Source organism: Neofelis nebulosa, chromosome 7 (genome assembly GCF_028018385.1).
Source record: "Neofelis nebulosa isolate mNeoNeb1 chromosome 7, mNeoNeb1.pri, whole genome shotgun sequence".
NCBI classification, from domain to species: Eukaryota; Metazoa; Chordata; class Mammalia; order Carnivora; family Felidae; genus Neofelis; species Neofelis nebulosa.
In genome coordinates, this window is record NC_080788.1 from 21865849 (window position 1) to 21880133 (window position 14285).

Sequence of the window (14285 nt, forward strand, 5' to 3'; positions counted from 1 at the left end):
AAATTGACATTGCCTTCTGTGCCTCTGATAATGATCAGATCTTCTCTACCTCCGGAGACTTTTATCTAAGGAAATATTTCATTAGATTAAAATACATGTCAAAGTGTTAAAATACTAAACAAAATTAAATTAAAATGTATTTAAGAGGAAGACAAATACCATATGATTTCATTCATTTGTGGAATTTAAGAAACAAAACAAGTGAAGAAAAATGAGACAAAACAAGAAACAGACTCTTAAATGCAAAGAACTAGTGGTTGCCAGAGGGGAGGTGGGGGGGGGATGGGTGAAATTGGTGAAGGGGATTAAGAGTACATGTATCATGATGAGCACTAAGTAATGTTTAGAATTGTTGAATCATTATATTGTACACCTGAAACTGATACAATACTGTATATTAATTGTATTTCAACAACAAAAAATATTGAACCATTGAGAAAAATTTAGTGTGTGCGTCAAATTTTGACTCATGAATACACTAAGGCTGCTTACATTTGAACAAAAGAGGTTGTAAAGATTTTACACCTTTAAAAGCCCTCCTGAAATTCTGTGTAAATCCGTGGCCCCAGATTGGAAATTCGTACTGTAATTACTAATAGGCACCCAGCCATGACACATACTTGAAAACTGCAATGAGCAAGTTCACCAGCAGGATGTTGGCTACTAGTAGGTAGCACGCCATGATGGCCGGTGTGAGCCAGGCGCCTGGGATACAGGGAGGGAGCCGCTTGCCTTCCTCATCATACTGGTTTTCACCACAAGGAGCTGCAACAAAATTTGTCTTGTTGTACTTGCTTTTTACATAGAATGAATGGAATAAATGACTTACTTATGCCGTTAAACGATCTATTTCTTTTTTAACACGATTTTCCCCTGATTTCATAAGCAATAATTTTTCATGTGAAAATATCTCCTACAAAGAAAATAAGAAGCTCATTTCTGCACTCAGAGATAGTCATTCTTGACTTGTATTTGTAAACGTTTTCCCGTTTCTTTCTTTGTGTTTTTCATATACAGAAGTTCTTAATTTCTAAGCAGATAGATCTTTGTTTTTTTCTGTACTGTTATCCATTAGAAAGTTATTGTGTCTTCTGATTACTTGAGATCAGCTTATGTTGTCTCCTTAATTTCACTTGTACATGAACTTTGGAAATAATTTTGTTATGAGGAAGGAGGTACGATGCCCTCTACCCTCAAATTTGTTAATCAACAGTTCTGGTATCATTTTGGAAAATCATCCTTTCTCTGCTCATTCAAAATGCCACTTTGATCCTATGGGACCTATGTCCTGAACTAAAAAATAGAATGATTGCAAAAGTGATCAGTGAAGTAATTGCCATAAATTTATCGTCTACCTACTTTTTACTTACAGTTTAAAAGAGTATTAACATCAGAAAACAAGAGGAATATTTAAGACCAGCGTAAGGCTATCAGTAATTAGCTTAGGAAGAGACTGATGAATACACACATTTCATGAACTAGAGTCATCAATTCTGTGTAAACTTACGATTAATTTCCATGGCGTAGACTATATAGCGATTGGAAGCAGGATTTTATTTATTTTTTAGTTGTGACAGGAAGGGAGGAAAGAAAATGAGATGACAATTGAGAGAAAAGTAAAACACATGATTAGCAACTTAAGAACGGTTTTGGTGTCAACAAATGCAAAGTATTCAAGCTTGGGAATTATAGATTCATGCTTGGAAACAATGGTCTATGTAGAGGAAATTATAGACATTATTAATACTAGGAAATATATACATATATTTCATGAATATTGATTTTACCATATGTTATAAAGCAATAAGAAGCTCACTAGTTAAAAAATACTGTGAAAAAGATATGAGGCTACTGGCAGATGATCATTTTAATCAACTGGTTAACCAATCAGGCGTTCTCTATATCCCAATTCACATACCTCATAAGCACAAAGAAATGCAAAATTATTATGCAATAATCAGATCAAGAATCAAAAGCCTACATTTAATGAAAATATACTCATTTGCCTCTTTATCTTCTCATTAGCAAATTTAATAATAAAAAATTAAAAATATTACAATTTATGTCTGGATCATATGTTTACCTAAGTAAATATTCTTTGGAAACCAAATTAGATTTTTACATTCTGGTTTACCAAGCTACAGACACATTCAATATCTCGCATTGACTTTGAGATACTTGTCATGATAATGTGTTTGGAGTTATGTTCTGAAAACTAGGTAGAAGGCATTGTATGAACTAGTTATCAGTCTAACCCAGTGGCAGACGATGTTTTGACAACTGTGTGTTTCATACAAGTGGAGGATATTCAAAACCTATCCCCAAGAAGCAGAACACTGGAAATAACATTCTGATGCTTTGTGACAGAGTACAACATGCAAATGAAAATATGGGGGCAGACACAAGAACAGATCTGAAGAACCTACCACACAAGAGACACCATGATCTACCAACTCAGCCTGGGGAGGGGCTGGGGCCTGCACCACCCAGAAATCCATACAAGATTATGGCTTATTTCCTCTGCTAACATCCTGATTATTTTTAATCATAATAATAACAATAACAATTAACAACAAAATTTGAACTGCATAAGTGAAGAGGAAATTGATAGCCACATGGAAAATGGCCTTTGGAGAAGAGGCTTGAAGAAGAGGATGACACAAGACACCAGTCACCTTGTCATGCTCGCTATCTCATTCTCTTGGAACAACACTACTAGCTCTGCCTTGGAGTAGAAAGAAATTTACATTGAAGAAATATTAGGATATTGGCGCTGATGCTGCATTCATGTGATAAGATATTCACCAGGTCCAGCTAAAGTGATCAGACTCAAAATTCTGGTTAATGGTTTTTAGAAGAGAAGAAATGACTGATGTCTCAAAAATCTACATTTCATATTCTGCACTTACTCCTTCATAAAATGATTTGATGCTCATGGCAGAATAAAAAGTAATTTATTTCCAAATTAACACATGCTCTTCCATTAATTTGGAACTGATCATCTGCCTCAGAAGCAGGGAAGAGAATCTTACTATGAATTCTATTCTTACGGTCTATCTGGTCTGCAAACACCTCTCCATAGATCATCCAGTAGGGCATGTAGAAGATGTTTCGGGCCAGTCTCCAAGAAGGCTCCTCATCTGGGTGCAAAATGGCTTGACGGGCTACTCCAAAACTCATCAGCACAACCAGCATGATGACCACAAAATACAGCATGTCAATCATCTGAGCAGAGAAAACATGTGTCTTGACTCATGGGCGAGGTTCACCTGGTTCATTGTAATGCTCTCCCCAAAGACTTCATGAGTGCTTAATTAGGAAGAAGAGAGTCTCTTTCTCTTCTCTCCATCTTAGCCATGGGCTCCTAGTTTTTATACACCATGCAATACATACATCTTATTCTAGAACATTGACTCCCTCATTTGTTCTCATTCTTTCTTCTCCTCTACTGTTGCCCATAAACAAATAGTCCTCTCATAACTACGAGTGCAAATGAAGAAAGGGAAGAATTATGGGGGAAACATGGGAATTTGTAAGGGAAACTAAGGAGTCAGAGGAGGAGATATCTAAGAAAACAAGATAATGAATTGAGAATACAGAATGATATTTATTCATTCATTACACAAATGCTGAGTGGTTACAGTGAGCAGTGCTCTGTTTACTGTGGATACTGAACTGGTATAATTCCTAATTTTGGACATCTCTGAAGATGAGGGCCCTTGCCAGGATAAGCTAAATCATATATCCTTTTACTCAAAGCCACGTGCGCTATAAAGTGTTATTTGTAAATTTAAGATACTTCCTTTCTTCTGGGTCCGGTCCTAACACTGAAGCTGTTTTAGGTGATGTAAGGATGATATGCTGACTCATTTTTTTTCCATATAGTATGGCCTATTCTGGAAGAAATGTTGCCATGGACTTGGCCTAATCACATGAATTACCCTCAGGCCAGAGTACATGGGCTGAAGATTGGAATACAGGTTGTGGAGTGACCGTGGGCCCTATTTGTCTCTGGCTTTTACCACATGTTATAAACTAGATTATTGCTATATATATAAACATATATATATACACACACACATGCAGTATTAGTATATACATAGATACAGTATATATATATATATATATATACCTCTGTATAAAGCAGTATGTACTGTATATATATACCATATTAATGTGTAGGAAAACTATGTATCTTAAAGCAAAAAACATTTCCTGTAAGAAACTAATTGCAAAGGAAAGACCAAATGAAATCTGACAAAGCCACACCCAAGGCTTGGTCTCAGGTTCTAACCACAACCACAGCATCTCTAGTTACTAACGGGATGTCAGTACTAACCATCTTTCCAATCATCATCACATAAGGCCCCAGATACTTGTTGACACCAAAGATGTCCAGGACACGGATGTACCAGAAGATGATATCCACACAGTAGATCACTCGACCATAGCCCATGTATGGCTGCTTTTGTAGGCGAAGGATTGCTCCAATCATGAACATGGAAATGGCCACAAGATCCGTGATGTTCCAGTACTCTTGAAGCCAAACTTTTATTTTCTGGCTGAGTTTTCCTGGTTCTGACATGAGGATCTGAAAACAAAGAACAATGAACAAGGAATGCTGTGTTGGAAGCCGCATCTCAGAATCTTGGAAAGATAGGACTGGTGGAACATTCCAGGGCATCTGGTCCCATTTCCTGGTGAAGACCTCTACACACTAATCTTCTCAGGCATTGAAAGATATCTCGAAAGGAAAATTCCATGGAATCCTCTATATTCCTAGATGCAGTGTTTCACAAACTCTCAGGAAATGCCTTCTAAATTATGTTCCTCTTGGTGTAATTAAAACAGCTGCCTCTTGATTTCTTTTTAATACTCTGGATATGTGCCCATCAGCCCATGTTCCTGAGTTAGTCCAGGAGGAAAAGTCTAGAGGGGAGACACACCCGTGTGGGCTCACAAAAGGGTAATCCACCTGGTGGAGATGGCAGAATCGGGCTAGGAGATGTTTGCCACAATTCCTTTGCAATGTAGATAGGAGAAGTCGGGAGGAAATTAAATGATTTTCCTGCTTAAGATATCACCCTTTAAAAATCACCACTGATTAAAAAATCACTATTTCCTCAGAGTAAAACTGAAAATATTGAAAAACCAGCATGCACAGGTGCACACACAGTGAGCCCCATGGACCCTGCAGTGGGAGGCGGTGTGCTGTGCCATGTGGTACCCCTTTAGTTATGGAGACTGGGTAGGTCCTGGGGACCCCGTGAGTGGGATGGGGTGGTGGCTATTTTTTGGCCAACACAGAGGGATTCACTAATTTAAAAGCTCATCCATACTGGCTGAGGCTACCCTTTTTCTGTAACTGGAGGAAATCTTAGCACATGGCTGATACTCAGCAAGATCATGGTGGCACTAGGGATGATATCGCAGGCCACTTGGGAAATCCCACTTGTAACATCTTCAGAGTTTGATGAAGCCCAACTAGAAAAGAAAGCGCAGTAGCAAAGGAGATGGGCTGTAAAATGTTGGATTTGGCACTTTTTTTCTTTCTCAGGCTCTTGTTAGACTGACAGCATCAAACTCTCTCTGTGGGGTGAAGTTGCCAGTAATATTTTTTTCAGTGAGGAAGGGTTAGTAATAATTGCAAAACAACAGTCCTGGTTTTATGTCAGGTGGAAAAGAATGTGAATCCTTCTTTGTGCTTTTTCAGTTCAAATTCATATTTCTTGGATATCAGCTTTCCCTTTACAAGCTAATGTAGTGAATTAAAACTTGTGGATGATGTTAGAAAATTACCTGGCCCTATTTCCCCTCCTGAGAGCCCTTCCTTAATAAGAAGGAAGAATCCCCATTGGAGGTGGTAGAGGGAGCCTGGGCATGATTCTGAGTCCTAAATTGTAGGAAAAATGTCATCTTGTGTCTCTCTCTGTTTCTAGGTTCAGTTCCCAGAAAACATCAGTTGTGGAAATTGGTTTATCTCAGGTATCTGGCAACATTTACTGTTGCTTTTATAGGCACTGAGACTATGTTTTTTGCTACTAAAGATTTATTTTGCCTTGTGTTTTGATTTGCAAATTCAGATTCAGTTGGAAGCAGAAGACATAGAAATCTTAAGCAAAAGAATAGAATACATTTGGGATTGTGATACCTCAAGAGAGGAAAAAGGTCCCATGGCACTTGTGATTTTCATGAAGTGCTTTTGCAATAAGAAGCTATATCTGAATTAAAGTCAGTGGTTAGTGGGGCTGGGACGGGCCTTTGGAGTAATCACCTCTCGTATTTTCTCTAATGCCAGGCTCACGATGTAGGAGATGACAATCCACTCCTGGAGACAAGGCCAGCGGTCCATCCGCACCAGGATGACATAGTTGAATAGCAGGAGGTAACCCAAGTACGATATCTGAAGGGCAGAACAACAGTTAGCTGTGTTTGGGGAGATAACACATGCTGGAAACACACTTTGAAATCCTGTTTTCAGGTTGACAGGTCTTCAAGAACAAATTTTCGTTTCCAGCTGGACTGACTCACCTAGAGGAACTTTCTGTTCACATCACCAGTGCAGATAAACTTTGAGGCAGGTCGGGAGGCATTTTATACTTTAGGATCGTATGGGCACTGGCATTTCATCTTCTAAATGAAGATGTATTTGTGGCTACTATCACCCTCATGGGGGAATTATGGAGCTGCTCAAAATTATGAGAAACAAGAAAATTTTAATATTTCACTCATGTGACTTCTACATTCCTGGAAATTGGAAAATGTTACTTTCTCTCCCTGCCTTGCAAATTTCCCTCTTGAATCTTTTCACTGTTAGTGGATGTGGGAGGTTAGAAGAGAAGGGGTGAGAGCTGTCTGCCCTGATGCACAGAGCTGCCTCGAGTCCCCACAATTAGGGCTCACATATCTGTGGTTTGCTGTGGCCACGGCAAGCTTCCTATCTTTGTGGCAAGAAAAGATGCCGAGTTTGGAGGTATATGAGAGTGAGGTATCAGGTGGGAAGGAGGTGGTCTGAGGTTGATTCACTGTGGAGCTGATGAATCTTCACCTCTGGAGCCTCATTGGCACAAGCCTCTTCAGGAGTTATGGGGGTAAGGGGGGAGTGTTCTAGCAACTGTGCATCTGTGATTCGGCAGTTCTTATTTTTTAAGATTCACCCCCACCCCTCCCAATTGCATAAGCTTTGCCAGTAATACAGTAAAATCCCTCGAATCCATGATTTATTCCTTGCAGAGGAATCAGAATTCTCCAAACTGGGCCATGTCAGAATCCCCTGGGAAGCTATAAACCATGTCACACCCTCCCACTGGGTCAGAGCTAGCAGTCCGAGGGGCAGGGTGACACTGGGGGTCTTCTACATAGGGTGTGGCCCCACCCTATGCTGAGCTCTCCTGAAGTCCAGGCCAGTGCTCAGCTGGTTCTTACCAGAGCAGATGGGCAGCAGTGGCTCTGCCACCACACCAGGTGTGACTACCAAAAGGTTGGGTGTCCAGGTGCATAGTTGATCTGGATCCACATGCAGCCTTCCTCTTGCCCACTGCTTACCCCCCTGCCGATTGCCTCATTCATAGCTTTGGACCCAGCTCCTCACCTCCCATCGCCTGTCCCTGCCTAGTCTCAAATGGAGCCACAGTGCCAGGGCCTGCCTGGCAGAGGCTGAAGCTTGGTGCTTGGGGTTTCATGAGTAGTCTTGTCCCAACCTCCCCAGACTGCAAGGTTGTGGGAGCCTTTGTGTGCCTCCTGGGACCTCCCGCAGCTGGGAGCCTTCCCATCTGCCCATCTGCGGATGTCCCAGCATGAATGTGTAAGACTGAGTCTTCTCTGGTTATAGATGGCCACACTATTGGAGATGCCAAGACAGTGGCCACCAAAGGCAGCTGGAGGAGAGTGTGAAGCCAGACTGTGGTCAATTTGGTGTGCATTTCAGAGTGTAGAGGCCTTAATTTGTTCCCCTGGTCTAGGAGTTTATGACCTGGGTTCAACCACATTTCTTTAGTGGCCCCTCTAGTTTTATGAAAAAAATGGTTAACTGTGAGTTTGCTCTTTAAATCACCAGTCATCTGTGTCCGTTTAAAAATAAAGCTATAGTTCCCTAAGTTTGTATTACTGAGAGCATTAAAAAAAAATCCTTCATCTTAAGCAAATAAGACTATTTTGCTTTATGAAATGGTGTATTTGGGGCTAGGATGGCCACATTCCTACATGCATGTAAAATATAGAACAAGATATCCAGATACAATTTTAGGTGAAGATGTGAATTAGTCCCAGTTTTGTTTTCATAATTCATTTTAATTTGGTGAATTTTAAAACATTTTTAAAAGCCTTTGACATGTTTCTTGATTCTAACAATCCTGCATATTCAAAACATGTTAGATGGCCAATGCGAAGGAGGAAGCCTTACTGTGTAAAACCAGAACTTGACAATGGGAGCGTTATAGAATTCACAGATCTTTGTTCCAATGGGAATGCTTCTTTGCTTTTTGTGCTCATTCTCCTCATCGCCCTTTCTTGAACCAGCATCTGCATTGGCATCCTGGAAAACAGAGAACAGCACACAGCAAGCAGGTTGCTAAATGGGAAATGCACAGTATTTAACAGATATTTTTTAAAAAAATAAAGAATTATACAAATTTCCCCAATTACTATGGTTTCTAAATTCATGGTAAGAGAAATCTCAACAATTTTGAGAATGAAAGTCAATTGATACTGTTATGGTCAAAGGTATCACTGACCACATTTTCCTCTTCTTTTTCTTTGCCATCTTCATTTTCCTTGGATGTCTGATATGAGAAGTCATCATATGTGCGAAATTCCAAAAACAAGATGGTGGGGGGAAGAAGAATCCCCATTATAACCTATATAGGATGATAAAAAAGATTTTTTTTTTAATTTTTAGATTTCTAAGCTATGGTAATTCTAGAAAATTTTCCTAGTATAAAAAAAAATTTTAAATTATGACCTTCAGCACCACTCAACAAATTGATTTGTCCTAAAACAGGTTTATCTCTGCTCTGATGTTCTGTGGCTTATTCTGTTTGATACACTGAATAAGAGTTGGTAGAGCTGCAACTGAAAACTGTAAATACTTTCATCACATTATTTTAGATAAACAGCAAGCAGTATTGTGTGGAATTGTGTCTTAAAAGCAAAGAGATTATATTGAGTTTCAAAGCGGGTAAATCTTTAAATTAAAATATAATAAATGAGAACAAATAAACAAACTATAGTAATACTGATAGTGAAGTAGATAAAAAATATTTTATGCATAAATAACTGATGTGTATCTCCAATATTATTTTTAAATAATAAAAATTATTATAATAGTATATTATCATTATATTATTAAATAATAAACTATTATATTATTGAATAATAAAATATTTAGTATATCATTAAACAATTAACTATTATAATATTGTAATATTAAACAATAACTATTATTTATATTTATATATTATATATTTATTAAATATATATTTTTATATGAATATTAATATGTTATATTAAATAATACAATTCTTGATTTAAAAAAATGTTTATTTTAGAGAGAGAGAGAGAGACAGAGAGTGAGAGAGAGAGGGAGACACAGAATCTGAAGCAGGCTCCAGGCTCTGAGCCTGTCAGCACAGAGCCCAATGTGGGTCTCAAACTCATTAACCGCGAGATCATGACCTCAGCTGAAGTCGAACACTTAACCAACTGAGCCACCCAGGTGCCCCCTCAGTGATACATTGTTAAGGATACCACAAAAGGGCTACTTCTACCGTACATTAAAAGTTATATTACAAAAAATCAGTAATTAAGATAGTAGGGTGTAGGTGCATGAATAGACCAAAGAAATAGAATAGAACGTCTCTTTTGGCCAGTGGAAGCCTCTTCGAGTGGGCTCCTCTGTCTCCCATTCTTACCCTACTGATCTTTGATAGCTTCTTTGCCATCTGGTATGTCAAGATGTTCTAGGCTTATCTTGGAATTTTCTTGCTCCAGATCTGGAACGAATCATTTCTCCAAGAAGTTCTGGCCCCAGTTAGTGGGAAATGGTATTGCAAGACCACAATCTGGGCATTGGAGATGTTCACTGCTTTTCAGTAGGTCATTGTGTCCAGTCTTTTCATTGCTCAGAGATGGAATGAGTTTGTACTGATGCTTCCATTTAAACACTATAGGCTTTTCATTTACCCCTTTCTAGACCATAGCTATGTTTCCCTTTGCTACACACTGAATCCTAGTTCTAAAGGACAGACATGATAGAATTAAAATACCCCTCGTTATTCAGTTGCTTTATAGTTTCAGAATAACAATGTTAATACTACTGCTATTGATTATGATTACTGAAGAGTTACTTTTTTTTTTTGCATAGGTGTTTCAATTCTCTCCTCTTTTTTAAAAAGGTTGTATTATATCTATATTATCAGAACACATAGCCATTGCATACTATACTCTCTCCCTCTTAACCCTCCCCTAGTCTCAGCACTATATGTAAATATATATCTGAGGCTTACTATTAGTCCTTATATTGATGCCTCTTTGGTTACTGTGGTTCTTGGAAGCTTATTACCTAATAGAGTCTTTAGAAAGGGCTCATAAGAACAATATTTCCTGGGGTCCTTGCCTGTTGGTGATGGTTTGTGTATACCTTTTATATTTAACAGTCACTTTTGTTGGATATAAAATCCTGGTCTGTCATTTTCCTTCTGGGAGTATCTTTATATGACACACTCCAATTTTTTCTCTGACACAAGTGGTTGCTGCTGGAAGTCTGATTATAATCTAATTTTCTTTCCCTTATAAGTAACTTTCACTTTGGTTGTTGTTGTGTTTGCCTGGATGCCCAGGGAGTTTTTTCTTTTTCATTAAGATCCAGTAATTTAAAAATGTGTGTTAATGTTGGCTGTTCTGGGTTGATATATGTGTCTAGAAAGTGTTTTTTTTTAATATGTAATTTCATATCATTTGTCTTCAAGAAGTATTTTTGAATCATATTTTGAGATAATCACTTTTAACTATTTCTGATTTTAGTTTTTTTAATAACTTCATATTTTTAACAACATGAGTGACGTTTTATATTGTTATTTCTTTGTTAGTTTAAGTACTACCTATTAACATCCTATTTTTTTTAATGTTTATTTCTGAGAGAGAGAGAGAGTGCACAAGCAGGGGAGAGGCAGAAAGAGAGGGGACAGAAGATCTGAAGTGGGTTCCGTACTGACAGCAGAAATCCCAATGCGGGGCTTGAACTTGGGAACTGCAAGATCGTAACTTGAGCCCAAGTTGGATGCTTAACTGACTGAGCCAGGTAAGTGCCCTGACATCCTATTATTTCAGACAAGACTTGATCTCATTTCATCTATTCCTCTGCTCCCATTTTTAAATTTTTTTTTTAACGTTTTTATTTATTTTTGAGACAGAGAGAGACAGAGCATGAACGGGGCAGGGGCAGAGAGAGAGGGAGACACAGAATCGGAAGCAGGCTCCAGGCTCCAAGCCATCAGCCCAGAGCCCGATGCGGGGCTCGAACTCACGGACCGCGAGATCGTGACCTGAGCTGAAGTCGGATGCTTAACCGACTGAGCCACCCAGGCGCCCCTGCTCCCATTTTTAATAGCCACATGAATGTTTTCAGTTCCTACAAGGTTATCTTTGTAACTTTATATCATGAACTGAAATCTTTTTCTCTTGTTTCAACAACTTTTGATAGTCTCGATTCCCCACATTATAATATGGGATATTATCCTTCTCACCACCCTCCCTTCCTCCTTCTACCACCCAGTTTTTCCCAGCTGTGCCTTTGATTCTTGTATTTTCTTTTTTAAAAAAATTTTTTAACATTTATTTTTGAGAGAGCGAGACACAGCACAAGTGGGGGAGGGGCAGAGAGAGAGAGGGGAGACACAGAATCTGAAGCAGGCTCCAGGCTCCAAGCTGTCAGCACAGAGCCCCATGTGGGGTCATAGACTGCGAGATCATGACCTGAACCGAAGTCAGATGCCTAACTGACCGAACCACCCAGGTGCCCCTGTATTTTCTTTTTTTAAAAAATGTTTATTTATTTATTCTGAGAGAGAGCGAGTGGGGAAGGGGCAAAGAGAGGGCAAGAGAGAGAATCCCAAGCAGGCTCTGCACTGTCAGCCCAGAGCCTGATACTGGGCTTGATCCCACAAACCACGAGATCATGACCTGAACTGAAACCAAGAGTTAGATGCTCAACTGACTGAGCCACCTAGGTAGGTGTCTGCTTTTTGTATTTTATACTTGGTGGCATTTGTATTCTGTTTAAGGAATCATATTCGAGTCTTCAGTGCTTTGTCTATGGGACTATTCCAAAAACTGAAAAACCAATAAAAAGCATTTCCATTTTTATTACTATATAAATATTGTTTATTGTGTGGCCATATGGCAATTTTAATGCAGAATTCTGGTACCACTAAAGGATCATGTTCTTGATATCAGAGGTCAAATGGTCTTTTTTTACACACTACCAGTTGCTCAAAATCATTGAGTTTTAATTTGAATCGTAACCGAGCCTTAACTTTTGTGTGCATTTTTGTTTTACTTGAAATCTGATCCCCCTTCTATGTTCTCGTTAAAGATTTTCTTGTTAAGAAACTGTTCTTGTTTCCTTGACCTTTATCCCTGACACTTGTAGCCTCTTGGTCATTCCATCTATTTATTGGACTCATTTCTGTTCTTCTTGATTCCTTCCTTCTTGGATCTCACTGACTCCTTATACTCATTTAATCTGACAGACTTTTAATCCCACTGCTCAGTTTTCATATGAGGGCAAGGCATAACATTCATATTATTAAGAAATGAGATGGGGCGCCTGGGTGGCGCAGTCGGTTGAGCGTCCGACTTCAGCCAGGTCACGATCTCCCACTCTGTGAGTTCGAGCCCCGCATCGGGCTCTGGGCCGATGGCTCGGAGCCTGGAGCCTGTTTCCGATTCTGTGTCTCCCTCTCTCTCTGCCCCTCCCCCGTTCATGCTCTGTCTCTCTCTGTCCCAAAAATAAATAAAAAAAAAAAACGTGGAAAAAAAAAATTTTAAAAAAAAAGAAATGAGATGCCTTCTATTTGCCAGAACCACACTACACAATATAACATAAGATGTCTTTTCTTTACTCTCATGGCAATCCCATGAGATTGGCATAATATTGCCGTGAGGGAGCTAGATTATTTGAAGATTAGAATCTTTTCTTACCTACTAGTTAACAGTACTAAACAGCAGAGCTAAGACTTGATCACAATACAATTTGTACCGACTACAGCCTTTCAAACCCTACTATAACTTCATATTCTCTTATAAACCCCATATAATGAAATGTTGCCAATTAAAATAATATCGCATAATTTCAGGGGCGCCTGGGTGGCTTAGTTGGTTAAGTGTCCGATTTCGGCTCAGGTCATGATCTCACGGTTCATGAGTTTGAGCCCCACATCGGGCTCTGTGCTGATAGCTCAGAGCCTGGAGCCTGCTTAAGATTCTGTGTTTCCTTCTCTCTCTGCCCCTCCCCTTCTAATGTTCTGTCTCTCTCAAAAATAAAAATAAACATTAAAAATATATATAATCACACAGTTTCAGAGTTGTAACAGGATCTATAGAAACAGAGTTCAGGTGCCTGATTTAATGGCAGGAAGATGGCCTGTCCTGGGATGTGGTTAGTTAGGGTGAACTCCAATCTCTGTGAGCCAGGCACACCAGTTAGGTCTGGCATTAGGCCACCTGGGTTCAGGGCCTGGACCCACACCTTACCAGCTCAGATCCTAGGCAAGTCAATCTTGAAGCTTCAGGTTTTTCATCTGTAAGGCAAGCATCTCCCTCATGGGGCTGTTCAGAAGAATAAATGAAATAATCCACAGGAATGCCTGGCTCTGCAAGGTGCAGAGTAAGAGCTCACACAGGTGTCACTTGTTACCATTATGACAATAAGCCATACATACTTTTAGGCCGGGGTTTTTCCTCATTCGCAGCCTTCCCATCCACATGTCTGTCAGCAGCATCTGGCTGCAGGTGTGAGCGATGAAGTCCCGGTGTTTGGCCGCCACTGCCAGCTTGAGGCAGGTGGAGTTGCTCCAGTTCTTCAGCTCATAGGTCAGCAGTTTCATGGCGATCTGCTCATCGTGCTTATAGGACTGGTCTAACAACTCCACGGCAAGCTGGCCGAAGTCTCTGAAGGGAAGGGAGCACAGTCAGAGCTGATGCTGCAGTGGCTACACACACTGTGAGAGAGACATATCCACAGACACATCATGGAGCCCAGGACACAGAATCCTTGATTTCCAATGCTC

General features: G+C 39.6%; 1 protein-coding gene across 14 annotated transcripts in view; it reads right to left on the minus strand.

The window, feature by feature from the left end:
- The window catches only part of TRPM1 (transient receptor potential cation channel subfamily M member 1), a 143694-nt gene that overhangs the window by 24512 nt on the left and 104897 nt on the right, over nt 1–14285 (minus strand). For 9 of the 14 annotated variants that reach the window (XM_058736835.1, XM_058736830.1, XM_058736828.1 and 6 more), the window contains 8 exons: nt 13938–14166; nt 8733–8855; nt 8402–8533; nt 6275–6403; nt 4340–4591; nt 3033–3225; nt 1508–1528; nt 621–765 (listed from right to left, as the gene is read on the minus strand). In XM_058736835.1, coding sequence (XP_058592818.1) covers nt 621–765; nt 1508–1528; nt 3033–3225; nt 4340–4591; nt 6275–6403; nt 8402–8533; nt 8733–8855; nt 13938–14166 — 1224 coding nt within the window. The remainder of the gene's footprint in view (nt 1–620; nt 766–1507; nt 1529–3032; nt 3226–4339; nt 4592–6274; nt 6404–8401; nt 8534–8732; nt 8856–13937; nt 14167–14285) is intronic. The other 5 variants (XM_058736836.1, XM_058736829.1, XM_058736832.1 and 2 more) reach the window with 3 other exon arrangements.